Source organism: Micromesistius poutassou (genome assembly GCF_964030765.1).
Source record: "Micromesistius poutassou genome assembly, chromosome: 10".
NCBI classification, from domain to species: domain Eukaryota; kingdom Metazoa; phylum Chordata; class Actinopteri; order Gadiformes; family Gadidae; genus Micromesistius; species Micromesistius poutassou.
In genome coordinates, this window is record NC_140280.1 from 15,818,403 (window position 1) to 15,836,478 (window position 18,076).

The 18,076-nt window shown below is 41.2% G+C and overlaps 1 protein-coding gene across 2 annotated transcripts in view; it reads right to left on the reverse strand.

The window, feature by feature from the left end:
* ntm (neurotrimin) overlaps window positions 1-18,076 on the reverse strand; it is a 271,917-nt gene that overhangs the window by 18,181 nt on the left and 235,660 nt on the right. For both annotated transcript variants that reach the window (XM_084473817.1, XM_084473818.1), the window contains one exon: window positions 13,927-14,159. In XM_084473817.1, the coding sequence (XP_084329943.1) occupies window positions 13,927-14,159 (233 nt within the window). The remainder of the gene's footprint in view (window positions 1-13,926; window positions 14,160-18,076) is intronic.

Below are 18,076 nucleotides of genomic sequence, written 5' to 3' on the forward strand. Positions count from 1 at the left end.
CACACCGGCGGCTCCATGTCGGCCCACTGGCCTTCATCGGAGAGCACACGCAAAAGCAACAGGAAGAACACCTGCGATCCAACGCACAATTCATTCAAATATCACCGGTGTGTGACTGAAGTGTGGCTGTGTCACTCTGCAGGCCTGCCCTCTGTACTGCCAGGAAACCCTTTAAGGACGGCTAATTGGGTGCAGGTGCACCATGTTAGGTGGTCTGGCTCCCCGTGGTGCTCTGTCTCCCCCTGTGCCCCTCAGGACGAGTCTAAAGCCTCCATCCACTCACCCACTGCCATGGTGTGAAAATCAAATCAAATCTGCAGTGCGAATGTCGCCCTCCAACACTTGTTTCAAATATTCATTAATAAATGAATGAAGATCACGTTTAGGATTCTCCACAAGCATCTGCTATGTATACTGTGTAGTCAGGCCGCAAATGTGTATTCGATAAAGCGAGAACTCTTCAGGGAATTCATAAATTACAAAAATAGTGAAATCGAAAATGATTTGTCATTTTCCGACATCTTACAAATCCATTATATACTGCTGTTATTATTATTTATTTAACGTTTTGGAGCTTGAATTATCATTAAATATCCCAAAACATTTGTGGTTGCGAAGTAATACATTGTTTTTCAGAGGCTGCATGAAATAGGTTCAAGGAGTTCACAACGCGTTACAATAATGATCCCCCTGCCAGAAACATCCCAACATCAAGACTTAAATTGAAACCAATAGCATAATAGCACTGCCCTAGTGGTTTATTAACAAAAAGCACACATCTCAATAGCGGTTTTTGCAGTTTGACGCCTTTATTTTGAAGTTCAAGTTCAAGTAGAGTAAGAGAGTAAGAGTAAGATATTGATGAATAAATACTTCAAACATGCAGAATTGTGCTGGGAGCTCTGAACATGTTAATCGTGGAAATACTATCTAGTTGGTTTCAGTTCAATGTTAATTAGCTAACTATTTAATGATTTCTGTAAATGTATTATTTTTGTGTTCAATGTTCACTGCAGGAACTGTAGCCACTATGTGAACGTATGAGTTTCTACATATGTTATTTGTAGAATGGGATTTGTGCACCTGTAATGAAGAATTTGAGAAGAACTGTTTGCAACTCCTAAAGCATTTTTCTCTGTGACCTCAAATGTACTGATATACGTGACTTTCTATTGTTATTTCTTCAACTAGAATTTCCACTGTCACAGGTGCTCAGTTGTTTTGCCCCAATGATAACTTTGTATAGTGCTACCAAGTAAAAAAGTTGTTGTTGCTGCCCGGCCCTGAAAAATACCCTAACACAATATAAATCGCTGGGATTTGGACCGTGTATCTGATTATAATTTTGAGGTATTTCTCCTCATCCCTACTGTGTATGTTTATACGTGTCAGGTCAACATGCAGTTTAATCATGCGCCTCATTAGCATATTTGTCACTGTTGTGGCAAGGATTTTGGTTTTGAATGGCAGGTCAAGGAGAAAATGTTGCGGCATATTCACCACCATGGAAATTACACAGCCATAAGTGTATTAATCATGGTGACGCAGTTAAGGAGCAAGAGGGATTTTCTGGGAGGGTACCAACAGTTCGGTCCCAAGGTCGCTATATTTTGTTGCTTTGAGTTGCCATGTTCCTGTGCAAATATTATGTTTTTAACTTGTTATTTTTGATATTTGGTGTAATCATTTGCAAAGATAGAAAAGACAACACAAAATTCTGAGCAAATGTAAGTTGGGTATAAAACATGTACCAAAACATGTTGAACCAAGATAAATATGTAATATTATTATTATCATCTTTTATTTAATATTATAAAAATATGCTAATAAATATAAATAAATAAGTCTCTGCTTTCCTTTCTCTCTTCATATCTAATGAATGCCGACTGAGTTCCATGCCATGTTTCAACACAACTCTTATATTTCATTTGGGATTTTGTGTGCCCTTCCTGATAATACCATTCTTTGAAAGACAAGGTGAATTTATTTCATTACAATGGTGCAACAAAAGGGGCCATAGCACTTATCAACCCAGTCATTCTCTGACATACCTCCAAAAATTAATTCATTAATTCAGACAAAGCATGAGCGGCAAAAAACAGCACAGGAATTGTTCTCAGGATTCTCCTTTAACGGTAAGGATCACAAAGGGGTAATGACTACAGGGGATTCAAAAAATACATTTATATTTTCTATATTCCCTATTCCTGCTCTATGAGTCAAACATGGCAGTTTTGGTCATTTAATGAACTTGTTGACTGATTGTAGACATCTGACCAGGTGTTTAACCTCAATCAGCCAAACTAAATAATCGATGTAATGTGGCTTGCTTGACACACCAACCTTGAAAGGGTACTGTGTATTCTTTCACATTAAAAGGCCATTTTTTCTTCAGAGAACAGGACTCTCTCCCCATGCGTATGGACTACTTTGCTTTGAAACACACTTCGCTGTTTTGTACCCGTCCTAGTTATGCTGATAAAAAAAATACTAAATCACTTAATCCGTCCTTGAACCCCAGCAACGATGCTAGGTTCTGTCCCCGACAAGTCCCGCGAGCCAAACGCTTTCAAGTAAAATTTTTCCCCCAACTCTTGAGGAACAGCAGTGAGTGTCTCGGTAATCTAGACCTCTCACATGCTACTTCAACCACCAAGGCTCCATTCACTGCAAGCAACACAGTGGTAAACAAACTGAAGTATTTGCATCTATCCATTTACCATAGTGGTGGGGCTATCGTATCAGCCACCACTGCTTCACTCTTTGTAAATACGATACCACAACGGAATAGATTAGGCCTTTGTTAACAACCAAAAGGTCCGGCCCTCTTGTAAACCAGATGACATAAACAACTGTTACGCCATCAACAGACTTCTCTACACCAAGAACTGGTGAAAAAGCCCCAACAACAAGTACCAACCCTTCTCCATGTTGCAGCTTAACAGTTTGCATATGGCAGGTTCCAAACCACATGCTCACTAGTCTCACAAATCAAACTTTGGAGGAAATCTAGAGTATGCCATTTATTTTAGGAGCATATTTGTTGAAATTCTCTTTACATTCTGACAGAAATCATACATCTAATGCTCTGACAAAAAAGAAAATCAATCTGTGGCTGTTGCAGGCCTGTAATTAGCCAGTCCGATCAATTCATTCATTCCTAATGAAATGATTGGATGGCTTACCTGTCTGTCTATGTACCTACCTACCCAGCTACTACGGCTGTTCGATATGACGCTATGTATCGGGGGACGAGAGAAAAATGTCTATCAATAGATATATCCATCTATCGCTATCTTACTTCACGGCAGTATTTTCCGTCATTCTGACCCAGCTTTACATTCACTACACGTTCTTGTCTAATACAAAAACAAACATGGAGGAGCGTGAAACAGAACCAAACCACGTGATGAAAAGAAAAGACAATCGCAAATGAGTTTGAAAGAGTCTTTAGTGTGCCTGTGTGCGGATATGTGAAGCTCGTTGATTTTGATGATGGCGCCCAAGAGAGGGTTGTGCTTCTCAGTAACACTGTGTGTGTGGATGTGTGGAGCTCCTTCTGAGCAGCGGTTTATTATGATGTACAACATCGCTCATTTATAATGCACATACACAACAACGGTATTAAAAATGTATCATAAAGTTGCCTTTGCTTGTAACACACCCCACCTCCTTCCTAGAAGGCTCAACCAAACAATAATCTCAACATTTTAATCTAATGTAGTGTTTGTATTCAAGCTGAAACACTGGATTCACTGACACTATACCAACCGACCTGTGAACGAGCCAAGATACACGGTACTTATTTTGTTTACTGACTGCAGTACTGGACATTTCTGAAACCTAGTGATGTTTACTTTTTTAATTCATATTCATAAACTTACTTTGTTTATTGGCAGCACTCTTGGCAGATGGTTCTTTACTTTATTCAGTTCTTCATATGTTGAATATCCAATTTGTTTTTATTTGAACCCTAACCTTGACAGCACTGCTCAACGTCATTTCAAAATAAAAGGAGAAAAGAGAAAGTGCCTTTCATTTTTAGTTAGCTGGCAGGATTATCAAAAATGAGGCATGGTGTTATTCTTGGTAGACATTTCTTTCATACAATTTAGAAAGTAGAAGAAGAAAGAAGAAAACTTGCTATTGTGATGGATGTCAGTATCGAGATATGATATGACCCATGTCATGATCCAAGATTTTGTCCATATCACACACACCCCTGCCGGCTACCTGCGTGCACTCTGCCCATGCGCTCATTGCACATGACAGGTCTTTTGAAAGGCTGGGCATACCTATTCTTAAAGCCAGGAGCAGGTCAGATGTTTTAGGGGAGGGGCTGTGGAGGGAGGCCTGAAGGGAGGATTTCTTCGGTTGGATACTTTTGAAATGTAACTTACTCTGGCTGTTTTCGCCAAAATGCCTACCCTAGCTCTAATAGCTAAAGTCTGATGGCAAGCAAGCTCAGGGCATTTCAATTTATTTTGCTTCACATTTGTTTCATCCACTCTTGCTTCTGGAGGCTGGGATCTGTAATTACGCAATTGACAATCGCAAACTCGGCCCGCAGGAGTGAACTTTAAAAACGTGTCTGTAAAGGTATCAAATCAGCACTGGGGACTGTAGACTGGCTTCTGCAGGAATGCACTTATTAAAATTCCCTTCGGTTAGCTTCCTCGACTTGAGCGAGTACATTTTTCTTCTATGGAATATCTCCATCACCAAACCGGAACCAAGTCGTAACTCAACCGCTGAAAGGGTTTGGTTTCGGGCTCAGGCCCCCGTGCCATCTCCCACCCCACAAGTTCTGCTATAACAGTAGGACTGCTGGAATCCAGCTTCCAAAACAGGCTCACATAAAGCTGAGCTCTGTAGTTCAATAACAGTGGAAGCTGGTAAATAATCCTAATTGATAGAAACTACAGCAGGGGGCGGTGGGGGCATAATTTAAACATGTCCATCCATTAACTTTGAATGAGCAATTTAAATAAGAATGGGCTGAGCAATTACCCTTCAACGGCATCTCACAATTGCCTAAAGTCATTTTGTGGGCTTACGATTATGCCAACTATTAATCAAGGTGAGCGCAGGCTTTAACAACACCAGGGGAAATGCATACATTAATTTAGACTCCAACAGTGACACAAGTAGTTCAGCAGGTGCAAGGAATTGAAGCCACACACCTATTTTGTGAAAACATTGTTTCTGGGTTGGTCACATTATTTGAGATCTTCATTGAGTATAAACCAAACACAATTAGCTGTTGTATGGAAAACATAATGAAATATTAATTATATTTGTTGTGTGATTATTTTGCTGAAACATCTTAAATTGCCTAGAGACATGGTTGGGAAGATGCGAAAGAAAGATGAAAGAGATTTTGTTGCCGTGATTACATTTGTATTATACTCACTCAGCAGTGCACAAACTGTGCACTGCTCCCTTTTGAAATGTGATGAAAAGTGCAGATATTTAACAAGTAAACATATAAAATACTCTCTTTATATATAACTAAAAAGAAAGGGCAGGAGAAACCATGAATAACACACATTTGACAACAAACAGAGCCCCTTTTGTCTTTTATAGGGACAAAACTAGCAAAGAATAATATTCAGATAAATGATAATGACATTGACTTTGATCATGAATATTTAATCAGACGTGTAGCTCATTTGGTATGGTAAATGTATGGAAAGAATATGCAGATGTATTTTCAACCCTAAACAGAAACGTCTGTTTGCAAAACGAATAAAAAAGGATTTCAGACTCCAAACAGCAGTCAAAAATTTGACATCAAAATGATGTCTATCAAACAAGGCTTGTGCAAATTACACCATTGCTAATCAGCTTTGTTGAAAAGCACGCCTCAATGAGTCTAGTTTTAATTGTGCATAAAAAAGGTTGTTAACTACTTCCAATGACTATCCTGTTGTCTGTTGGAATTCCAAGATTGCAAAAACCAAGAGGATGATGTTTTTTTTTACGGTTCTGTTGTTGGCGCTCAAAAGGCGCTCTAGTTCGTCAGAGGTTTGGATCAAGCAAAAGGAAAAAGAAAGAAGCCACTATGAAGTAGAATCATGTATCCAAACCACAGATAGCAGGATGGGACAAATGGGAGACATCAATGTGCCCATTGACTCCAACTGCCTTATTTACAGATTCCTTACAGAACTGTCATGCATACCAATGCTGTGTATGTATTGTGGGTGCTGTAGTTTCTCTCTGAAGGATTGCAATTTCCTCACCAAATGGCTTATGGAATTAAGCGTTTGCTTGCTTGCGTGCGTGCATGTGTGCGTGCGTGTGTGCGTGCTTGTGTCAACAATTCAACATTTAATGAATACATTTCTTATGGAAATGTATGAAATTCTAATAATAATTCTAATGAAAACAGTTGCCCTTTAATGTAGAAGGTGGCAAAGAGCACCGCCTGTAACATTGTTCTTATTTGTATTCTAAACACTAAAGCCCAAAGCACAAAGTCATGTCGGGACACATGCAAAATAATGCCTTTACATTTTCAAGTCCAAAATAGACAAAGCGAGCGGAATAAAATACAGCCCCACTACATCGGCTCTGCGTGTGCTTTGCTCCGTTAAAAACAAAATGATTCCAGTTCTTTTTGGGTTGTGCTCCAAATTAGAAGCGGAATTCATGCTCTGTGGGCTCTGAGTTTAAAACATCTTAGTGAGCAGAGCAACCACAAAAAAAAAGTTCCATCATGATGATATGCATAGTACCTCTGAATGATGGCCTATGGCTTACGTTAAAAAATGTGTGTATTCTCTTGGCAACAGAGCTGGTGTCAGCCTGTGCTGACAGTTACAACCCCTAAGCGTGTTAATGGCATTACTGCTATGGTGTGCTAAAGGGCAAGGCTACTGGCCTTCTGCAAAAACTCATTAAAGCTCAGCAGCATACACTGATTCAGTACTACAAATTGAAAGGTTCAAAATCATTAATAATATGCAATGAATGATTATATTTATAAATTCGGTCTGATAAGGATATATTTGACAGAACAGTGTGTGTGTGTGTGTGTGTGTGTGTGTGTGTGTGAGAGACAAAAAGCCAACATGTCGGAACCAAAATATTAAAGCACAAGACTAAACACGACCATAAAAAAACGGATCCACACTCATCTTGACTTGAGGAAAAGGGTGAGGGAGGGTTCAACTGCTATCTTTTACATTAAAGGATAAGAGCCACATAATATTCTCATGATCGGATACAATGTGTGCAGTGTGTTAAAACGGCATAAGCTGTTTACCACTTTGGAATGACCTTTTATTATTTCATGTCCTTTATTCTACCCATCATTTCCCTGCTTTGTTGTTACCAAGGCGATGATCGAGACAGTTCTGAATTCTGCCAGACATCCAAAACCGCAGATAACCTTTCCATTTTTGTTGTTCCCGGTTTATTTTTTAAGTCCTTTTTCTATATTTTACGCATTCTGGATCTGCTGAGGAGGAGAAATCTACTATATTTGAACTATCAAAGTGTCTTCTTTTTTAATGTTGAAAGGAAAATAAACTCCTAAACTTTCATCCCAGATGAATACGGTTTGCGGAGAATATACGTGTTTGGAGCACACAAACTGGTACAGAAACGTTCCAATTGTTTATCAGTTTAATGAGATGTCTTCAGCTAAACCCTCCTGGCTAGCTTTTGAATATTTCTTTACTATCCAAGGAAAACGCTGAGGAAGCTTGGTCCACAACGTTGCTTCGATACCCAATTTAAAACGGAGATCCTTCTCTGTCTCAATTTGGGCAACTTTTGCAGTAAAAGCGAGTGAAATATCTCTGGCAAAGGGATGGAGCTGGTGTGGGCCCGGGCTGTCACATGCTCCCGATGTGATCTGAAAGGCCTGGAAGATGACGAGACAGCAGAGACGGCCCAGTTCCTACCAACGCTGACTGGTACCGGTACAGGGAGAACCCCCCAAAAAAGCAGCAGCATCTCGGGTGTCTAATTCGAGACACCGGGGTTTCGTCTATTCCAGGCTGACAAAAGTCGCCCTGCTTTATCTCTCCTCGTGTCTTCAGAGTCCATCTTTATTTATTTTGACGCAGAGGGAATGATAACGAGACAGGCGGGCAAGGTCGGGTGAAGGTGAGAGACAGAGAGAGATAGAGGGTTTGGAAAGGTATCTCTGGCTCTCACCCCGCTACCTACGTTGAGCCGATCCGTCCCCCCCCCCGTCGCCCCCACCCCGCAGGCATGGCACACCTGCTCTGGAAGCAGAACCAGCCAGCCCACCCACTGCCCACACCGTCTGCCGAGATCGTGCCATCGTGCGTTTGTGTCTGTGTGCGTATTGAAAAAACAAAAGGGGGTATGCAAAGGTAACCCATTAAAGAGGTAACAGTTTATCACCAGACAACTACACGCAAGGATTAGCGTGTAATCACCGCAGCAATCTGGATCAGAGTCCCCACTTCCCTCCTTCCCTGTTGTAAACAAATTAATCAAAATGTTGGAAAAAAGTTTGCTCATAACTTCTGTGCTGCAACATTCGGTCATGTGTTTTTTTTTAGATTAGGGGCTTTCTGAGCGGCATGCGCACTATATCAGACCGATTCAGACCAAAGTCCGAAGTTTCAACCGGGAACCCGGCCCAGATGGATACTTAATTTAATTAAACAACAAGAATGATCGGACAACAGGAGATGGAGACCAAAGTCTGCTCACATGCTGAACTCTTAAAACCTGCTGGGTTGCCTGGAATTCTTAGCGCGAGGAAACTCAATCCCTGATTCCCCTGTCTAATAAAGTCAGGGGGCAGGAGGGTACAGAGAGGCAGATGGAAGATAATAGGGGGCTTACGCATTGCATGTGACCTAGCTGTACACTTTCAGCGACTGCTTGTTCTGCACATGATTGGAATTTGATAACTTGTGCATTTTCCGTCCAGCATTTATCTTTTAAGATAAGATAAATGCCTCTTACAGTAATATGTGTGCCATGAATTTACCCCTATTGCAATGCTATGAATATTGAGTGTATTATTTATGGTTTGCCTTTTCTAATCACACTGCATGCATAACCAGATAATAGTTTAACTAAAACACTAGGCCATTTTCTCAGTCACTTCAAAATAAACACAGATTGCACACAGTGCACACTGCGTTGCTTCACGAAAAAATCCTCTTGCAGAAAAGGTTTCTGCTGTTGCCTGTACTCATCGATTGGCGCAAAACCCAAACATCTGCTCCTCTCCCCCACAAACACCATCCAACTTGGTGGCAGAGGCCTTCGGGCTAAAAGAAGAAAGTAGACTTATGGCAAGCTAACATGTTTGAAGTCCCTAGTGTGGGATCTAGGCAAGGGAAACGAGGGCAGGGAAGCTGCTCAGTGGAGTGCATTGGACAGCTCAAGCTGCATGTCAAATAGACATAGTGTTGACAGAGTTGACATTCTCAGTCAACAAGCTCATGGTCTAAGTCTTAGTCTGATAGACGGGTGTTTACTGGCAAGTCTACCTAGGGCAACCAAAATGTGCTATTTTTTAGTGTTTTGTATTCATAAATATATATATGTATTTGATATATATATATATTTGGGATGCTAATCAGTTCACATAAATTAAGGTTTTGTTTCTGTATACATCACGGTTTTGGTTGTCACGGTTTTCAGCTCATCGGGAGCAGTTAGGGTTAGGTGCCTTGCTCAGGGACACCTCGACACTCAGCTAGGAGGAGCCGGGGATCGAACCAGCAACCTTGCGGTTACCATCCAACCCGCTCTACCCCCTGAGCTATTGTTTGTTTTGGTAAAGCACCACCATGTTCCATTTAAAAAATAAAAGAAAATAGGTTGCTGTCGCTACGAGCTTCAATGTAAAGCAGCTTGCGCACTAGACGAGCCACAGAGCGCCAAGTCAGGCAGCGCCCATTTTAGGTCTTGTTCTGTGTTTAATATACTGAGTGGTAATGGCGCTGCTTCAAGATTTTAAGCCGTGCTGGAAGTTATAGCGCGGCTGTATGGCGGCGCTAGTGTTCGAGCACTCATTGGTAATATAATCAATAACTGGAGAATAACTGGGTAGCCTGTTATTAGTTAGCAGCCTGTTAGCAGCCTGTTTTTATTAGTAGGTAAAGCTTTTTCAAATCGTAGGAGGAGCCTGAATGAACAAGGAAAGAGATGTTGAGGCGCTGGCGGTCGAAAAAAAAAGGACCACCTAACAAAGACCACCTAATAAAAACATTTGACAAATTATTTAAACTGAGTGAATCTTTTAAAATGAATGTAGACAGATGGATCTTTACTTGACAACGGATATGCAAATTCTGTGTCAAAGCTGCAAAAAGAGGTGGAACCAAATTTGTTTGGGTGCCACCAAAATAAAAAGTTAGTAGAAAATGTTTGTCTTGAGCCCTGCCAGGAAAGCGACTGCACATCATCTGAGACGTTTTTTGAAGCGAATGACCCTTACATACATGCCCAGAAACGTGACTAGCAACCGAACAGTTCAGTTAATTTTCTAGAACCGTTCCATCCCTAATATACTGTATATATTTTAAAGTAGAACACATCATTTTAAATAAAATATTTAATTTACAACATGAAACTGCAGACTTTTGCGATCATCCATTTATTTTAGATGAGCAGGCCTGATAACAAAGATAGAAATTAGAAAACTTGACCAAACATAAGCAGTCAGAAATGTATCATTTTACAGTCGAACAAATGAATTAAAGTAGAATAGATGGGTTATTATGCAAGAAATTACATTTTTGTCTGCAGTAGTTTCAACTAATTGACACATATTAAAAGTCTGTTTTAATTAGTGGTGGGCCGTTATCGGCGTTAATGTGCTGCGTTAACGCGAGACTCTTATCGGGCGATAAAAAAAATATCGCTGTTAATCTATTCTCAAAGTTGAACTAACCAGAAGCTGAGTGTTTAATAAAATATACTGTCCATAATCGCGCCATATGCTGGAGACAATGTAGATAGAAACAACTTGGGTGAGCGATGACACGTTTTGGGTTGATCGTGACATCAGAGCGTCAAAATAATTGGTGTTGTTGTTGTAATAATCCAAATCTTCCTCCGAGCTGCCCGCCTTGGTACGGCGGTAGGCCGTACCAAGGCGTACCAGACGCGTACCAGCCGTCTGCCGTCAACGCCGCCCCCACCGCCGCCCCGGCTGCCGCTGCTGCCGCGACGCGCACCGGAGACGAGTGTCCCGTGGACCTGTAGCGAGAGCGCGTCCCGGCGCCGTTATATTTTCCCGCGTTTGAGTTTGTGATGCATTTTGGAAACAGGAGATGAGCCCCTGGTCTAATGCGCCACCTGGCTTGAGAAACCCGTTCTCAAAGACTTACTTTTAGTCATTATTTAGGTAGCACACACATATTATGAATGCCTTCGGCTGAATTCAAATGAGCCATTTTAATCTAGATTAATTCCAAGATTAATCTAGATTAAAAAAATTAATCTATGCCCATCACTAGTTTTAATATGTATTTTATACAGTGCATTCAACCCACACCCAAGCTCGGCTGGTGATGCAGTTTCTGACCTGCCTTGAATTGTTGTAGAACTAGCAGGATACCTTCTAAACAGCAAGCCTTTTAATGATACATCCAATGAGATGTTTTAAGAAGTGGCGTATGCAGCTGAACTGCGTTTGAGTTCAGCTATGGTTACGTGCTTTGTGTGTGCTGCTGCCCGACTGTTTTGCTTGGAAGCCCAGTCTCCTGGGCAGGTATACGCCGATGATCACTTCACTTATCGTTTCTCATTGCTTATTCAGAGCCGCATAAGCCACTACTGAGCTTTATTAATGGTTTTAATACACAGCCACAACAGCGCTGTGCTTCTTTCCATTTTACTTTCGGTTTCGATGTTGGGACATACCTGGTGAGCAGTCATTATTGAAAAACATTTTATGAATTGAAGATAACTTGTTTACTCAAGCTCACATTTGTACCCCTAGTTATCAGTGTTAGTTGGTATACACTGTGCTGCGCAACATATTGATATTGGATCTGAATTTAGTGATATGAGACTTGATATCAACTTTGATTTTGGATGTTTTAAAATCGTAACATGGCACAAGTGTTCTATTCCTGGTCTATTCCTGGTATTAAAGTCTGCCTTACAGTAAAGTCTTTAAATTTCACCAGACTGTTCTGGCTGTTCTATTATTTGCCACTCAAACATTTTATCTACATTGGTAATGATCAGAAATCATATTGTGTAACTATTTTGTGAAAGCACAAAGCACAAATTCCAACAATATGGTCACAATATCAATAGGTAGAGGTATTTGGTTAAAAATATCAATATTAGACTTCCCCATATTGTCCAGACCTAACAGGAGAATATGTGTAAATGACACATACACACACCAGAGCAGAATGTGTAATTTTGCCTCAATGGCTAATTGCCAATAATTCTGTATGTAAATGCAAGCATTGTATTTGTTGAGAGGTTTTGATTCAGAATACAATTAGAAAGTAAATAGAAGGGGCCAAAATTGTTTGCCTCTGTGGGGGGGCGGCCAAGCATAAGAAAAGTGTACATCCCCTTCTCCTTCGTGTTAATTGGTATATACAAAAAATACACTCCAATGTGGAACACAAAACAGAAACAATACTTGGCAGTTTGTTCCAACGCAGGAGAAGCCCGGAGAACTATGTTTTCTTTTCTTTTCTTTTTTGTATCATTGAGCTAGGGTTAGGGTCTGGGTTATTGTGAACGCTAATTAGCCTGCTAACCAAGGACCATGATACTTGTCGCTTAGAGTGATCGCCCAGCCTACACATGAGTATGAAAGATCCAGAAAGGTCTGGCGCATGAGAAGTAATTTGCCCAATACAGTGGTCTCATCCTGACAAGGTCAACTGACAAGTTGTAGAAGCTGCTAGTAGCACATTAGCAGCACAGAGGGCAAATACATAATGAGTTTTAAGGGCCAAAGAGACATACAAGCTACCATAAACACAACAAAAGCCCCCCGGCAATGGTGTGGGATTTTATTTTCCTTGTACATTTTTCCACTATTTCAATGGTGCTATCCTCGGTTACGTAAGGTTAAGAAGGAAAGATAGAAAGAAAGATGGTTTCCATTTTTTGCGGTTAATTTAAAAATGTTCTTCATTTCCCAGCCAGGGAAAGTGACAGAATCCCTACAAGAGATTGTAAAGAATTGGATAAATTAAAGATTTTAATCAGGTGCATTTCTCTCACAACAAACTCCTTTCTGCTGCCTTTGCAGACCATTGTATGTAAACCTGCATTCATCAGCAGCCGGTGTTTGTTCTGCTGTGCCCTCATGTGCTGAGGCTAGGGAATGACACGCCATCAATCATATTCACTAAGGACACAGTGACTGAAAAGGACCCAAAATGCCCTCTTGTGCAACTCCGGTAATGGCAAAACTGATTCGAATCGATTAACAGGAGTATTTTTTACAAATATGATCCAACTTACATTTTTGTTTTAGATGTTTTAGATAAACACATTGTTAGAGGAACAACACAGTAATACATCTCCTTGAAAAGAACCGGCACCACACAAATCCCCTTTAAAGCTAGAGAGAGAGAGAGAGAGAACGAGAGGTAGCGAGAGAGAGAGGGAACAAGAGGAAGCAAGAGAGATAGAGAACAAGAGGTAGCGAGAGAGAGAGAGAGAGAGAGAACGAGAGGTAGCGAGAGAGAGAGAGAGAGAGAGAGAGAACGAGAGGTAGCGAGAGAGAGAGAGAGAGAGAGAGAGAGAGAGAGAGAGAGAGAGAGAGGTAGCGAGAGAGAGAGAGAACGAGAGGTAGCGAGAGAGAGAGAACGAGAAGTAGCGAGAACAAGACAGAGTGAGAGAGCGACAAAGAGAGACCGAGCAGTAGCAACACAAGAGTGAGTGAGAGAGAGAGAGCGAGAGTGCTCGAGCGTGCACGTGCGCGTGCCCGCGTGTTACCTTGCACGAGGATGTGCACCGAGGTGGTGCGCGGCCGGCTGCTGGTCTGCACGGCGCACACGTACGGCCCCTCGTCCGTCATGTCCACGTTCTCGATCTTGATGGTGAACTCCTCCTGGTTCAGGGTGACCAGACTGACCCGGGGGTCCACGGACCACTTGTCCTCCCCGGCGTACAGTATGCTGGAGCGGTTCAGCCAGGCTGTGTGTGTGACGATGTCTCCCTGGGCACACCTGTAGCACCAAAAGGTGGAGGGATGATAGAAAAAAAAAAACACTGAAGGTTCATGACGATGTTGACAGAGAGTAATTATATGTGAAGAACTACCACAGTATACATCCGGGGGGGAACTGCCCAGAACGATGGGAAGTAGTTGGAAATTAAAAACACCTAGACAGAGTGATGTATGGGTCATGCTTCAGCACAACCTCATGTTTTATATGTGTACCATCAAGACAAATCTGTAGAAAAACTAAAGAATATATATTGACATTTTGACACGTGACAAAATGGGTGGGGGTTCACAGCTCAAGGGTCACTCTGAATGCGATCCACCACATCAACAGGGGTCAGTGCGGCGCGGTGATAGAAGGAGAGGGAAACAACAACTTTGCGGCCGAGAGGCTCTTGGCTCCATTTGTGCTGTCACAGCTCTGGCGGTGGCATCAGTCTCTTCCACTTCAGCGGCACCGGGCAGGGTCAACGGTATCCGAGGGCCATTTTTGGCATGATGATCGAGAAAAGGGCGAAACTGAGTGACTGAGCAAAGGGAGTTTTGTCCGCTGTGTGTGTGTATGTGTGTCTAGGTGCATGAATGCCGGCGTGTTGAAAATCGATTGATACAAAAAAGTATTATAGAGTAATGGACCGTAGGGGAAGCAGTTACTCAGTGATCCATTCAATGTTAACCTTGGACTCCTTATGTGATGTTCATTGCTAATGTTTTCTTACATGGACATTTTTCCAGGAAATTTCTTGAATGCATTTCAGGGAACCTGGGTGCCCATCCATGCATGGGCGCACAAAAATACATAAATATATATATAAATCTATCTTGGCTTCCTGCAACATATTAAAACAAACAAAATTGTAGTGCCTGCTTTATAATATAAAATAGTTATCGCAACAGAACTACAACAAGGAAGACCAGCAGTATATGCCAAACTTAAGTCACACAGTATTGACTTAAATGAGCAGTGAATATATTGTTTGTAAACGTTATATAAGTCTTATTTGATCTTCAACATAGTAATCTCTGCCATTTTATCCCTGTTCTTGAAATAAGACCATATTTAAGAGAAAATAGGCATAAAATTATGTTTTTGTCAAATCAGTTCATAAACGTTCTATGCTCTGACTGCAGGTATTGTTCTTTTGTAACGTCGTGCCTTACAGTATCCTCTTGAAGTCACGACGAGTACACACACACACACACACACACACACACACACACACACACACACACACAGGGTTCTCCCCAAACAATGTTATAGTAGCGCTGCGCCTCCATGTTACATTTTAAAATAGGCATGTGACTGTCGCGACCAAGACATCTAATTTCTGAAACAAGAAATTGGTTAAAGCATGTTTATTTGAATAATGTAATAAGAGCAAAACTGCAATATCACTTGCACGCAATGCGGATGGCACACCAGTTAAGCCATGGAGCACCACTTCCCGTAGTAGAGAGGACAAAACCCACAGAAAAAACGATTTTAGGTGTGGGTTAGATATAATGAGTGGTATTCGTGCTGCGATGCGTCCTAGGTTGTGAGCAGTGCTGGAAGTTGTAGTGGGGCTGTATGGCGCCATCAGTGTGAGCAGTCTCATTGGAAACTCAACCCCTTTAAGTTCCAATGAACACACACTGCTTTGATCATGAAACTAAAATGGTGATTTCTACATTGTGCCGAAATCGCACAGCAGCACTAGCGTCGTTCCAGAGCATAACGAATAAACAAGCTATATTCTAGATGACGGTTCGCCAGAGAAGAAAAAGAAAGAAGAGCAAGAAGAAACTGAAGAAGAAAAAAATAACAGCCAATTAGCGGCCTGTTTTTATTAGTAGGTATAGCTTTTTGATATAAGAGGAGGAGCGTGAAGAGATGGTTCGTGAGGAAAGAGATGTCAAGGTACTGGTGGTCAAAATAGGAAAAAGACCCCCATATGCAAGCATCTAATCAAAGGGCTGCGAACAAACGTGCTAGGGGGCCACTCAATTAAAAGGTTACTGGCCCCAGTGCTAGCAGTAGAAAGGATACATTGTGTACCTGTCAGGCCATTACTCTCAAGAAAACATTGCTTTAAAAGGTTCAGTTCAACAATTTTCCACTTAACAGCATAATAACCCATTAGTGGAGAGCCCTCTTTCTTCATTCTGTTATTCATACCTAGCACAAGGTTACGTAATGTATGATTTTGAAAATGAACTATGAACGAAAAATAAGAAAGTGTATAAAATAATATAAAGAATATAAAAAGATTGGACCAAGTTAAACAGACTGTAATGTAATGCAATTTGTATTCACACACAAACACACACCCACATACATTACATTTTTACCAAAACATGATTCAATGTATAGCATGGTGTAGCATTAAAAACAAAACTTCAAACTTAAATACATACAATTCTGCAGTCCGTAGGTCAAATTTGACATGCAGCCTAAAGATGCTTGTTATGCTGACATTCACCAGATCTTTTTGCATTTTCATCTGAGCTGCAACAGCAGAAGTGCAACATCTGTGACTGGAGCACTTTGTAATACATGGACCATATTACATCTGACCCCATATCATCTTGCTAGTACACAGACATCAAAAGGATATCCCTTTCTTGTCTTGGTGACCACAATTCCAGGAGTCATAACAATTAAAGAAATAAAATTGCTTCTGTTCCATTAAATAAACATATATATTTCCATGTCATAGTTGCTTTCTTGGTATTATCTTTAACAGTAAGTCTCTGAGGTTCGTTATACACTTAAAAGATGGTCGATTTAGTGTTCATAGGAAAACTGTAATTACTTCTGTTTCCCGCCAATTATAAATCCACCTGCACTGGCAGGAGTTTTAATGGAGTGAGAAGGCACACAAGGCCTGATTATCCTCCCACTATGCTCACAGGATCCTCCCACCATCCATGCATCCCCACACCAGCAACCGGCCAACGGAAAGCCATCCTTTGATCCAAATTGGATGAGTGCTGCAAACGTGATCAATCTATTCTCAACGCATGAAAAAAGTGCAGGAAATTCCAGCGTCTAGACTCTGTGTGTGCTTCAATAACGGTGCACAGAGAACATAAAATTGTTTTTCCTCATTCTCATCTACATGCACATCGCGCTGGTGGAAATGGTTGAGTCTTGAATGTGCTCAGCTGTACAATTTCTGCCGATAAGACAAGATGTGCTGGCGGCGAGTCTCTTCTGCCGTCCCTCCGCTGTGCTCCACCTCAAGGCCACCGGTGATACACAAGGGATCAAAATGAACCCGCAACCTTTACTATTGGGTTTCACTTTCGCTTCACAAAAACACAACACAACGTGATCACAGTGAAGCTGAGAGCATCTCTGAGGAGTACATTGGGTACAACGGGCACAGGCGGGGACAATAACGATGCTATGGCTGATGAGTCTACCGACCATTGTTCAATCTTATCATTATCCTGTTGTATAGTTACACACACACACACACACACACACACACACACACACACACACACACACACACATACACACATATGTTTATATATTCTCACTAATCTTTGCCTTCTAGGTATTTGTTTTTACACTGTCACAAGGTATTTCACTGCTCAGAATCTTTTTTTTATTTATTTTTTCTGTTATACGGTGCATTTGACACATTAAACACTTTGACTTGGATAACTGGGGATGTCGGAGATGCATTGGGTTATAAAGGAGAGGTAACGCCACAAAGTAGAGTAATGTATTCTCTTCAGGATTGGCGCTTGTCTTGGAAATGTAAATTCTTTCTCCATATTTTAAAGATTTTGCACTCAAAAAAACCTCTCCGCTCTCGAGGCTCTAAGTCAACAGAGACTTAGTTTTATTAATAGAGGTTCAGTAAAGAAGTCAACGGAACAGTGTCTTAAAGCGTCCGACTAATGAAATGGTGAATAAAATAGATT